General features: G+C 39.6%; 1 protein-coding gene across 1 annotated transcript; it reads right to left on the bottom strand.

Annotated features, from left to right (window-relative positions):
• Positions 1 to 555: 555 nt before the first annotated feature.
• nol11 (nucleolar protein 11) lies at positions 556 to 13,213 on the bottom strand. Its single transcript, XM_054778330.1, has 18 exons — positions 13,041 to 13,213; positions 11,392 to 11,505; positions 11,215 to 11,271; positions 10,146 to 10,294; positions 9,046 to 9,103; positions 8,233 to 8,374; positions 6,810 to 7,016; positions 5,825 to 5,901; positions 5,357 to 5,480; positions 5,190 to 5,281; positions 4,923 to 4,988; positions 4,419 to 4,603; positions 2,265 to 2,390; positions 1,904 to 2,134; positions 1,719 to 1,797; positions 1,477 to 1,569; positions 1,288 to 1,395; positions 556 to 1,049 (listed from the first exon to the last, which is right to left on the bottom strand). Exons 1-18 carry the CDS (start codon positions 13,185 to 13,187, stop codon positions 936 to 938), a joined length of 2,169 nt encoding a protein of 722 aa, XP_054634305.1. The 5' UTR covers positions 13,188 to 13,213; the 3' UTR covers positions 556 to 935.

Raw genomic sequence — 13,213 nt, 5'->3', positions numbered from 1 at the left:
GTGACAACTTGTTGCTCCGTTGAGGCGACATTACATTTTTAACCATTTTTTTGTACTCATTATTCTTAAGTATGTCAGCATTATTCATAATTTATAACGGATTCCCTTACAAAAGACAATGGTAATCTGGAAAACTTCACCTGCACTGTCCAATAGCCAGGTATTTATTTCACAGTCAAACTGGTTGAATTTTTGGCTAAAACGTCACTGAATGAGTCAAGTTACTGAATCATTTCAGATCGTACAGTTCTAAATGAGCCAATATCCTCCTTGAATCGCATTGGCAACCACGAATCGTGATACGATTCGAATTATTATAACGAATCATTACCACCCCTATTGGACAGAAGCGGATATAACGGAGTGAACAAAGCTTGATAATTGATTGGTGCATAAAAGGGCCCCTTAAAACGTGAGACTAACCAAACTAAAATGTCATATGACATTGTATACTAATGAGTTTGTGGGAGACTTAAACTTCCAATCAGCCAATTAAAACAAGCCTTGCTGAAGTAAAAGGTTGAATTAACAATTTAATGTTGAAATATTCACCATTATACAATTTCATTAAAAAAAATATCCCAATGGAAACCTCTTCTCAAGTAGGATGATTTGAAAATAATAGGGGAGACATGCAAGGAATATTTAAAAAACTACAGGTATTCACAAACTTGCAAGTATTAAAAAATAGTAGCAAGTAAAATGCCATGCAATCCAAAGAAACTGGACCAAGTTCTATCAAAGCACATTAAAATGCATCTTCAACTGAATACATTTACATTTTTAATCAAATGCATTGACAATACATACAGGTATTCATTTTGATGGTCAACACCTTGACAAATGGCATTAACTTTAATTCTGGGCAAAAGCTGGAAGTAGATATGCTATGTAGTTATGCTATGATATGCTACGGTCTAGCATTTCTTTGAAACCTAAAAAAGCTCTATGACTTCAATGGAATACTGTCCAATATCTTTTTTTATCTTCAAATGTTGGAGCTGTTGCAGACTGCCCTCAATCTTTCCAAGCTCAGAAAACAGTCTCACCTGCAAACAAAAAGACAATGGTTAAAAAGATGCCCATATTCATTTTTCACTTTGTTAAATAGAAGTGGTCTTTATAAAGTCTTTGCAAGACCGAGGCAACAAAACAAGAGCTATTTATAGTTGTTACAGGACACCTGTGAGTTTCCGTTATTTCTCAATGTGTGTGTTACAGGAAAATATAATTTTTGAAATACATATAAAGACATAAAAGCAGCTACTGACAGGAACAAAGAAGTACCTGAGACTTAATATAGCTGTGGAGGTTCAGGACCAGGCCTTTGGCATCTGGACTCATGACTAGAACTGTGAAATGAGCATCCAACAACAAACAAATCCAGTCCATAATCTATAAGAGAAGAAGAAGGAGCACACATCATTTCAAAGTTCAACATTCTAACCTCTCATTTCATTACATATTGTTCCAGACCTGGGTCAGATTTGGTGATCTGTAGCCATGCCTCTGAGGAAATGCGTCTTGATTATAATTGAAGTAGAGGAACTGCAGGTACTGGAGGAAAAGCTGATCAAGTGACAAAGAAGATTAATGACATGAAATAAAAGTAAATGAAGATGTATTTTTGGGTGGTGAACAGGGGACTACAGACTGGTACCTACAGTGTGCAAACATTATATGAAGTAAAGACAAGGAGAACTAAGCCAAAAACTCACAATAACATGTTGGGATGAGAGGTCTTTCAAATGTGGAAGGAGGAGGTCATCACTATATGCTGTCTGCAGGATTTCATTTCTGAACAGCTCTAGTTAAGATGTCACACCAAGTGTAATTGTAATGATTATACACTCATCTCATGTCTTGATAGTTCAGCGGCATGTGGCCTACAGTTGAAGGATACAGTAAAACAGCCTTGTGCAAACCGACTGGACAGCTATGTTCCAGGGGCGTTGAAGTCTTCTCCCCCTCGCCTGCTCTAGACATTGTGACATCTGAGTGGTCCTCCACAGAAGATGTGGAGCTAAAACCATTCTGCAAGCCAACCTGACCGTGCACCCTGGAGGTCAATGTTTCCATGAAGGAGACGCTATCAGGCTCCAGGTTCACGTTCTCTGCATCTTTGTCTGGCATGCTGCGTGAGAAGACAAGAATGCGCACCATGCATCATGTTTCACATGCTCATTTCTTGCCATAGTGAATTAGACAAGTCATATTATGCTCAAATTAGAAGTGCTGTGAGTGGCTAACAGAGAGGATTCTACCTGATGAATGCCTTCAGGCAGGTGCACGTGACAGCTTCTGGGACGTCAGGGAACAACTGCAAGCAGAGCTGACATAGGAAGTAATCCTTCTTTTCCAGGGCCAGCTGCATCAGGTCAGGGCACACACTGTAAAGGAGATGCAGTAATGAATAACAAAAAGCAACAACTGTGTTTATTATCTTATTGACTAATATTGAATCCTGCTTTGCAGAAATTCAATGCGAAGTAGGATTCCTTCTTTAGAAATTGAATATTTTCGTAGTTTGAGCATAGAAAACACAACCTTTTTCGTACGGTTTTTACCATTATTAAAGAGCCCTGTAGACATGAAATAACACTCCTATAGACCTTTACACTTGTATTACCCAATATAGTAGACATAATCAAAGAAAATAAGCCTATTAAGACACATAAAAAACTCATGTGTTGCTGTATGTCTTCCTTTGGGGGGACGGGTATGAAGTGAATCCTACTTTACAGTGATTCCTTCTTTATAAATGGAATTTTAAGTGAGAGCATAATTAGACAGGGAAGTTCCTTGTTGTTATAGTATCTCAAACGTGGGTCAATTGTGTCTATTAAAAAAAGCAACATGAGCCTATCATGCATTCTCACTATGATGTTTGTCGATTGATATGTTCGTGTTAGGGATCCGATCGATCGGCCACCGACCGATATTGGCCGATTTCTGTGAAAAAGCACGTGAACAGCATACGCAGATAAATGCCTTTCAACGCTGATCACAAAAGCTAATATTATGCGGCCTGCACCCTTTCACGATGCCTGTGTGCAATGCAGTGTCTTGCTCCAGTGTGTTGGAGAAGCATCCCCTGCCCACTTTCCTTCACACTACGCAGACGCGACAAAACCAAAACAACCATGTCTGCCATGTGGAACTTGGAACCTGACATTTGTGAGAGTGATAAAAAATTAAAAACATGGCATGAAAAATATCTTGCAGGTGTAGCATGTTAAAACGCTTGAATTTAATACGGTATTTGAAGAACAAACACTTGACGGAATATGGTGAGTTTGTGAGGCTCACGGTGCAGCATGTGTCAAACAGCAGCTCAAGCACCCAACGCTGGACACTCACCCGTATGTGTGTGACAGAAGGATAAGCAAATAACCTGAAAAATAATTAATGTGACGAGATGATTGATATGACTAGATGCTTATATTTATAGGACTAGTTGACGAGCCTCTCAGCGGTGGAAGACACCGGGTTTGAACACTGCTCTCTCACTTGGAACGACTGGAAGTCCTACTCGAGCTCCACCAATGTCTCGATCTCACATCCAGAGTCTCCTCAAAGAAGGCATCTCATCCTCTAAGTTTCATGCGTGATATATGTTCTCTTGAAAAAGTAAGTCAAATATGTTTTTCTCTAAATGAAGGTGATTTTATGGTTCCTTTTCCCATATCATATAGCCAAATAGCAGGGGTGCAGCCAGGAAATTCCGGGGCCCATGAAAAGAAAAAGAAAGAAATCATGGTGCCCTGAGTTAGCCTCCAATTTATTTATTCTAAACCTAAGAATTGGTTTGAAACTGAGCGGAAGAAAGACAAAATACGCAGCCAAAAACGTACCGCTTCCACACAGAATAGTGAGACATGGTCAACCGCTAAACCGAGATCATTAATTTAAACGCGATACAGTGAGGGAGCAATATTTGAACCATGATGTAGCGAGGGATGACTGCACTGCATTTGCGTGTTGTCCACAAGTGGGCAGCATAAACTGTATACAAAGTGCACTGTCATTTTTGAGAAGAAATATGGTTTGTTCCTGTTTACAACAGATTTGTTTGTTGATAATGTGTGGCTGGGGGTAAACATCTATCTTGCAGATCTTGTAGAAGCAATTGCAGACAACACACCACAAGAAAATGTTTTCATGAGGTTTGCCAGCTGGTGAGTTTGAGTGTGGCATGTATGTTTTAGGTCCAAATTACGTTTAAAGGTAAGTTTAGTTTTTATTTTAAATGTCAGCTCATTCAAATATATATTGCTTGATAAGCTTCCATAGGTTTCTTAGTAGTCAGTGGTACCCCTTAGTTCTGATTAGTTAGGTAGGTTAGGTAAAATAAATAGTGCCTCTTTAGTCCTTCCAGGAAAAAAACACAAACACCACAGTGGCTTGCGCTTACTAACCTGTGGCAGACACACTGCGTGTGCACTAGCTGTGCCAGTGTGGTTGGTGTGTAGAAGGATGGATCAGCCATGCTGCGGGACACCAGCAATGATGCCAGCTGCCCCACCCATTGATTCACGTCCTGAGTGTCTGTCCTGGAAAAGAGGCCTTCCACTTCTTTCTGGACTTTATCTATTGGTGTCGTCTAAGTACAAAAATAATAGTTATTGTTTCATCTCAAATGTTACATACAGTACATTATAGTCAAACACATTTTGAGGAAGTGCACTGGTTCATTATGTACAAATAGTAGACAACCACAAGACATCTGGATTATCTTTTGCATTCCAATATATAATATATGGAATGAATGTAAAATTAGAACGTAGTTAATCTCTGTTAACGTCGGAACGTTACTAAAATTACATTACATGCATATTAAGATCCCATGTACTCTTAAAAACAGTAAACATTCAAATAAATACTACAAATCCAACCTGAGCATAATTCAATACAATTCTTACCTTGATGAGCTCCAGAACTTGTCCAACTGTTAAATTGGCAGTTGATTGGGTCCTACGCGTTGTTCTCTGGAAAGACATTCAACTCAAATTAAACATCTGCTTTGCATAGAAGCAAAGCAAAGAACATAAATCACATTGCTCTATGAATCCACTTCTGTACTGTACTATTGGTTATTTTGCATTATTTGCGATGGATTGGAATTAAAGACAGAAACCTGTCAATTGTGTATGTAATTAACTTTGGAGATATACAAGTATCACACATACCAACTTTCTGGGCTCTATTGTTTTTGAGGTTTGAGCGCTGTCTTCCTTTAAGATGTTGTTCCAAGATGGCACAGAGACAAGAGGTCTGGATTCTGTGGAATTGAAAGGACAAGACATGTCATTGAGTCATCAATACCAGCAGTCTACCGTGAAGTGTTTTCGCTCACCTTCACTCCGGGCCTGCTTCAATTTGCCCAAGGCAGATGCGAGTGAAGATTTGGTGCATCCGTATGGAATGACAGACAGGGTTTTGCCATGTGGAATGAACAACTTGCTGGAATAACCCCATAGCTAAAATGATAAAAAGGATACTTACTAATAAAGAATGAGTAAATGTGACTTAAGTTTGTAAACTGCTATGCAGTTGTGAGGAGGGACTGTCAGCCCTGTCACAGTGGAGAGCAGACATGACGCTCTACCAAAGTCATACAGTCCTCCATCAGCACCTAGCAGCTGGGAGGACAGGGAACATTGGCCTGTGTTCAGAATGACGTTGAGGGAGGTGGCTGTTGTTGTAGACCAACCTCGGCAAGCTCACACATGCCGTTAGCTCAAATAGTCTCGCTAACCCCGTGTCTTGATCATCAAAATTAAACATTCAGTTTGGCAGGTTCTGAAAATATTTTTATTCCTACCTGTCCAAAGATTTTACCCGCAATTTCTTTTCCTGCCTGAAGTGTCTGGAAATTGATATTCCAGATGCAGAGAAAGTCTGAAAAAGCAAAGACAGCCATTGAAGCTCACTGAAGATAATTTAGTCACATAGTTAATACTTTCAGAAGTACAAAATGTTGATAGGTCATGACTCATCTGTCCTGCTCACAGTTCACTATGGACAAAAGTATTGGTACACTTGTAAGGTGTGAAAATGGAAGAAAATCTAGAGTTCCATTGTTTTACCATGTCTGTTGTTCATTGTTCCAGAAGTGAGGTCAATGACATTTGGCAGAGGGCTAATCTCTGTACTAATTCATTCTAAATGTGTTAAATGAGGTTGAGGTCAATGTTATGTGCAGCCCAGTCAAGTATGTCTACACCAGGGGTCACCAAGGTTTTTCCTTGTGAGAGCTACTTTTACAAAATGAAAATGGCCAAGAGCTACTCATTTTTGTAACATTTATTTTCAGAGCTTATTTAAACCCAAACAAAGTGAATATGCTTGTTTTACCAGAACATGAACAAAATGCTGGTGTCCACAACTCACATTTTGTATTTCAGAATGCATTTCTTTCTACTGTTCTTTCATCATTAACTGAAAACCTGAATGAAAAGCAGGCTTGCGGGCACCTCATGCCGTCGTGGGGGGCTACCTGGTGCCCGCGGGCACCACGTTGGTGACCCCTGGTCTACACCAAATTCACCCAACCATGCCTTTATGGAACTTAGTTCATGCAGTGGGAACTGTTCGCACAAAGATAGAACATAATTGTCAAGTATAGATTACAGATATTAGGAGTACAGAGTCAGGAGCTACTGGATAAAGGGGTCCAGGCCACATCCTGATTGACCTTTATCTCAGAAATATATTCAAAATTTTGTACAACTCAAGCCTTTAACAAGCCACATGTTCACATTTACTACACAGACATTTTCATTTTGAGGAAGAACAATGTCATGTACCTTTACCAGCTCCAGCTAAGGGGTGTGGAACGCCAACTACAGCAATGTGGGCTTCATCCAACATGAGGGCAGAAGCTGCATCCAGTGGGCCCTCATCAACAGTAAGAGACAGCAGCAGTTTACGGGGAAGTGGAAGTGTTTGGGAACCCTGATCGGCCCCCAGGGCTCGCACAGAGATTACACTCTGGTACACGTGACCATTAGGGTCTGGATGACAGAAATGACAAAAATTATCTTTATATGGGAAAAAATATGGGATGCATGATATGTTTTGTTCAAGCCAATACTGATAACTTCCTGCTTCTCACGGACAATACGGATAAGTTTTTATATCTATAATTTTTTTGAATATAGATTTAAAATTGTAGACTAAAAATTAATTAATTGGTTTAGATTAAAAATGTAATGAAAATATAGATTTAACTCCTGGGGGTAAGAACACCTCGAACTAAGTTGAATCTGACAAACAGTATCTGTGGATTTGTCCTTCCCAAATACCATAACATCACTACTTTTAACAAAATACTAGCGGCGACTCAGAAGTACAAACCATAACTCAGAGTGGTTTGCTGGCTGACGAGGGCCGGTGTCTTCGACGATAGTGGAGGACACCGCGGTGATGGCAGCGGCGTCCTGGGCCTTTCTTTGCGGCTGGCCTTAAGGCAGCGTCTTTGACAGCGCAGGTGTCTTTGTGGGCTTTCGGGGCGCCGTTGTGGCGATGCTGGTGTTTTCGGTGGCTGGTGGGGTTTGGTGTGTTGAGGGTCGATGTTTTTTTGTCTTTCGCTTGTGTGTTTGCTGCGACTTGTGCGTGAGGTGTCTGAGGCAGTGGAGAGGTCCTACACGACTGATGCCATGTTTGTTTACAGCACGTCACATGTAAGAGCGCTTGATTTGCACAGTACAAGTGATCTCATCTCATTTGAGGATTTTTTTTTTTTTAAATGATCAGAGCTATTTTTTTTATGTTATCTGATTTATCGGTATGACATCATAAGTCCTTATATCAGCCTGATAGTTATCGTTCTAATATTTATCGTGCACCTCTGGAAAAAATACAAATCCATTATGTGTCCAAATAAAGAAGCATCTGGAAACGTGATGCAAGCAATAACGTTTCAATTTCAAAATCATTTGGGTCAGATTGTGACTTGTTTGGTCAAACCAATAATTAACTGGTTAAAAATATCTGCAAACACCCTTAACTTAATCTCTGCAATAATACAGTACTTTTTACCAAGGCTGCACTCTTGAGTTGCATGTGCACTGTACCGCCCAAGACTCAAAGATATGCTCCTACTTTATGCACATCTTTCAGCAAGATATTTACTGCTTTCATATTTATTATGTCATCTGCTGTGTTGGTTTGTTAATATCAGAGTCCATGAATCAAAACATATGTCAATGTGTAAAAATGGAGGCTTACAAAGGTAAAGCAGGTGGATGAGTCTCTCTCTGTAGGATGCAGAGAAGCTGAGCGGTGAGAGGCCGGAGTCTTCTCGCTCCAGTCGATACCTCTGTAGTGTATTAGGATTCAGTTTCTGTAAGTAGAGGATGCTGTCCCCCTTCTAGAGAAAGAAATAGACAATAGAGGTTACACTAGGCCTTTTATTTTTCCACAATCATTTGGCGAGATTTGGCAACTGCATGTATGTACCGTACTAGCAAGGTATACATGTGATATAACGCTACAGCACATGCTGTTGAGAGTCTAGTGGCGAAACATGCAGCAACAGCGCTCTGTCACAGGGAAGAAACACTTCCTGCTCTCCAAAATAAAACATTCCTCTCTGCACCCTTGCTCTGCTGTTAAACAGATGTATTAATTTATTTATTAAAAACACGACTACAGCGCTTTTCCTGCCAATTGTCAGTAATCCAAACGTAACAAGTGTGGCTATCTCAACACAACACACATTAACATAAATGAAAGTCACAATTAATAATACTTGACACCACCCGATACATTCTTTGACGTGCACTGCGGCCAGCGATGCCAACTGTTTTTGTACATTTGCATAATTAAACAAATCAAGGCAAATGCTGGCTAACCTAAGCTCTTATCAACAGCTATTAAAGGCCAATCAGAGAAGGGAAAACCAGCAACTATCACAGAAAAACAAAAAGACAGACACAGATTCACAGAAAAAACAAACGTTTACATGTACACATACTCCATGTATGTGCCTTTTCATTAATATGTGCTTTTCATGAAAAAGGACTGCTAGAAATCTGCTACCTGTTGTGTGGTGAAGATGACAAACTGCTGCGTTTCTGCCACTATGTTGGTGCTCCACCTGACGACAAAAATAATCAACTACAACGAAAGTCGAAGCAAGACAGCAACAAAGCTTGAGCAACGGAGTCATTTAATTTAGATTTATAGCAATGATAACAATAATTATTGTGTAAGTGAGTATAGTGGTTGCAGTTTGCAGTGGTGTAGAACTGCACTGTATTATATGCCACTGCCATGTGGCATACCCAGTAGTCCTGTCACGGTAACAAATTTTGCCGGACGATAATTGTCCTACAAATTATTGCCGATAAACGATATCATTGTCTACATTATTTTGAGACCATTTTTTCATTAATGTAATGATAATACATGGCATAATAATGTGAGTATACGTGAACACATGTATCAAAAGCATTTAATTTCTCATGTATAGTATATATAGTATAACATTGTAATTGGAATGTCAAGAGGTTTTCAATATAATAAATTGAACAAACCTAATAAATTAAACAAACCTAATAAATTACAACAAAAAAGACAAAAAAAACCCAATGGGAAAAAAAGGGCTTAGCAAAAATTGCACTCAAATAAAAATCACAATCATAACCAAAAACATTAAAAAATAGACCATCTCTGCTAAGAAAAAAAAAACACTCCAATAAAAACCACACACAACAATAAAAATAAATAAAATGACGTATCAAGTGTCTGTAAACAACATTGCACTTCATCACAATATGAGTGATCTTCAATGCATTGTTAGTTAGAACAAGAGTAACACACTTCCCCCTTCTGCCGAAACATGATGTAAAACTATAGTTTCCCAAAGTGTATTGATAAAAACTAGATCTGTAGAAAACTGAAACGTAACACGTATTATAGACACTATGCCATATTTCTGATTTTGAATCAGTGTCATGCCATGCCATGTAGACAAGTAGGGTAACCACAATATTACAACAATCTCAGGATGATACAGTGCAGTTTTACACCACTGCAAACTACAACCCCATATAAACGTATGGTTAAACTAATACCTATCTGATAGTGTCAATCAAAAGTGATCATAGTCATCTTTTATAAAGGGAGGTTTGTGTTACCTGATGGTCTCATCTGGAGCCAAAACTTCCTCAATGGTTTGCTGAGGAGCGGATAGCAGAGAATCAAGAAGTCTCACAGCTCCTCTCTGGAACAAGACCACTGGATCTACTCCAGCAACACAGTGGACTCTCCAAATGTCAGATGACACCTGGACAAAGCACGTTTAAATAAATTCAACCAAAATGAACCAAGTCTTATAACGTGCATATTAGGCCTGTCACGATAATGGATAAATCGTTTTATCAAACGATAAAAAAAAACAGGTAGATAATTATGAGCCCTCGATAAATTAACATTTACATGTACTGTATGCGCGTCTGTTCCATCTATCTCTCTGTGGTACACAGGCTGGATGACAAGAGGTTTCACTCTGCATGTCTGTGTGCATTGGCTCTTTATGCATCTTCTCAGCTATTAAGCCTCTTTGTTCCAGTAGTGAAGGCGGGGGCTACCCACACCGAGTGCGAGCAGTTAGCTCGCAGACGCGATTATGAATGAAGGCACAAACGTAATCGTTTCCAAGCCGAATGCCACAGTTCCAGTGTGGATGTGAAGCAAAGCCTTCCTCCCGACGGTCAACGTTACTGAGGCGTTTCATCGGCGGAGTAAATATTAAACAAAATATAACAAAATGGTGCGCGTTCAGTGTCGCTCGCTACATTGCAAAAGAAATACACCCTTTCAATATGGCTGAAAAGCCAGAAGTAGGAATTGCCAGGAAGATGTCAGCAACATTGCATTTCACATCACTGTCTTGTCTGTTTTTATCCACCTATTGTGTTGCTGTGTGTAGTTCATTTGACACCATGAGTAGGATTGGTATGTGACGTCCTGAGTATTCTCGTGGGCGGCTTCACGCTTGAGTGCTATCTAGTGGCGCAAATGTGACATGAAAAAATGATCATTGAATAATAACAAACCAAATGATATGGTTTAAAAAAGTTCGAAATTATCGATCAATTTGAGTAAAATTATCGTCCAGCAAAATTTGGTATCGTGACAGGCCTACTTTATATCTAGAAGCACACTGAGATTTCTGAGAAAAGCACAAGTCAATTTGACATTTACAGTTGCTTTGAATGTCTTATCCAGGACAACATCTTCTTCCTTCCAGATTCTGATCACCTAAAAAACATACAATAGACATCACATCAAGATGGACCTTACTACTACATGCTCTCATGTATAGTATACTGTATAGCCTAATTGTGCGTGTTTGTAAGCGTACAGATAAATTGTGCTTACCTTATTGTCTGTGACAGTGATATATTCTTTAGTATGTGTGTTGTAGACTGCTGGACTGGTCAAACAGTTGCCTTGTTTCACCGTCCAGCTCCCCAGTGGCTTCTGGTCTGAAACCTGATAGAAGCACAATGTTGAGGGTGCGTTCACACGAGTAGTCCGGTTCTCTGGCCAGGTCAAAAATTTTTAAAAAAGATACTTGGTGGCAACTGCTGCTACTGTTGCTGAGTTTTTGTTTTTGAATTTGAAAAAGTTAATGCTAGGTGTAGCCGTACGTTTCTATGTTGCTATGTGACCAGAAAGGAAGTTCTGGTAATGCTTAAAAGGACGAAAATACGGCAAAATACTCCAAGTATTACATGTTATCATGAATTTAACTCTTACTGCATGGTTACAACAAGTATATAAATCATAAAACCTTGGAGGTTTTTGGAGGTGTTTTAATAGCAAACTTTGTAGGCATCATCTGTGTATCCGATTACATGCAGTGCAGTGTTCTCTCGCTCTTTCGCGGTTTACCTTTCGCGATTCGTTTATTTTTTTTTGTTATTACAGTGAATGAACTGTTACAGGCCGAGCCTGGCCCTTTAAGAAGAATTGCATATTGGGAAGTTCAGTGTCTATCTCTTTCATTTCTTGTCCGTCTGCACCGCCCATTGTTTTCTGCGTCCTGATTGGCTGTAAAAAAAAAAAATGAAGTTGGCCACTTTGCGGATTTCACTTATTGCGGGCTGTTTTGGGAACCTATCCCCCGCATGAACGAGGGAACACTGATAAGCTGTCTCTTTTTATATCATTAGAACGCACAGAAAAGAAAAAGATGTGTGTTCATGTCTCACACAAGGATTGTGATGGGCAAAATTTTTTAAAAAGTGCACTTTTACTTTAAAAGGCCAGACATGAGGTTTATGCATTGGAAATCACGTAATTTCCGATACGTGAATTATGCTGGTATGTGAACCCCATGCCAATACTCGATCGGTCTCATCTCTTTCTATGGCAGATTTTTTACCAGCTCAGATGTAATGAAGAGGATATAAATGACGTCACAAAGTGTCCTGTAGATGTGCTGCAAGGAGTCAACTTCTCCAGACTGTAATGATCAACACGACCGCTTTGTTGTAAAGATCAAAGTATGTTCAGCTCTCTTATTTTTTTTGGATGATTTTCCCTGAGCTTTCTGTTAAGTGTTGCTAACCATCGCCTGGTTACAGAGGTGCTTTTAAAAGAGACAATGCCATGTGCATCACTGATTGACAATAAATCTGTTGACAACCATAACATAAACATCTTATCTATACTGGTTCGTAAGATTGTCAGGAACATGTTTGTTCAGTGTTGACACTGATTCCATTAGCACGACCACATTTCTTTATTATAACGTCTAAGTCTCCTTCAATGTATTATGCTAAACTAGCAAATGTGAGAATAGTAGCCGTTTCTGGAACATAGCACATGCAAACTCAAAACTATAAGCTCTTCTTTTGCCTCACATAAAAATGATCAGAGCAGTCAACTACTGTGTCGTTTATTCTAGTTATTTGTCAATGTTCCTGAAAAATCCGAAGACGCCAACACGAGTTGTGCATGAAGTACTCCTCTGCTAACTAGCTAGTGGTTGCTAAAACCGCTACAAACACATTACAAGTTACCTTGTAAAGAGTCACACATCTGGCGGAGTCTGTGACAATTACATGGTCGCTGTCCCTCTCCGCTTCAACACCCCGAATGCCGGAATTTGACAGACTTTGGGATGGAACTAGCCCACATAACGTGTATGCCTCATACAGCGCCGCCATGCTGGACGAGGAGAAGAGAATGGGGC

The sequence above is a fragment of the Dunckerocampus dactyliophorus genome, chromosome 6, assembly GCF_027744805.1.
Source record: "Dunckerocampus dactyliophorus isolate RoL2022-P2 chromosome 6, RoL_Ddac_1.1, whole genome shotgun sequence".
Taxonomy (NCBI): Eukaryota; Metazoa; Chordata; class Actinopteri; order Syngnathiformes; family Syngnathidae; genus Dunckerocampus; species Dunckerocampus dactyliophorus.
This window is presented reverse-complemented; position numbering and strand designations above follow the sequence as displayed.

Excerpts from the sequence above, each read along its gene's own strand:
- nol11 (XM_054778330.1), bottom strand. The coding sequence starts at position 13,187 with ATGGCGGCGCTGTATGAGGCATACACGTTATGTGGGCTAGTTCCATCC. Across the intron at positions 11,506-13,040 it reads GATGTGTGACTCTTTACAAG|GTTTCAGACCAGAAGCCACT; the intron begins GTAACTTGTAAT and ends TGCTTCTATCAG. Across the intron at positions 10,295-11,214 it reads ATAAGACATTCAAAGCAACT|GTGTCATCTGACATTTGGAG; the intron begins GTAAATGTCAAA and ends TGCTTTGTCCAG.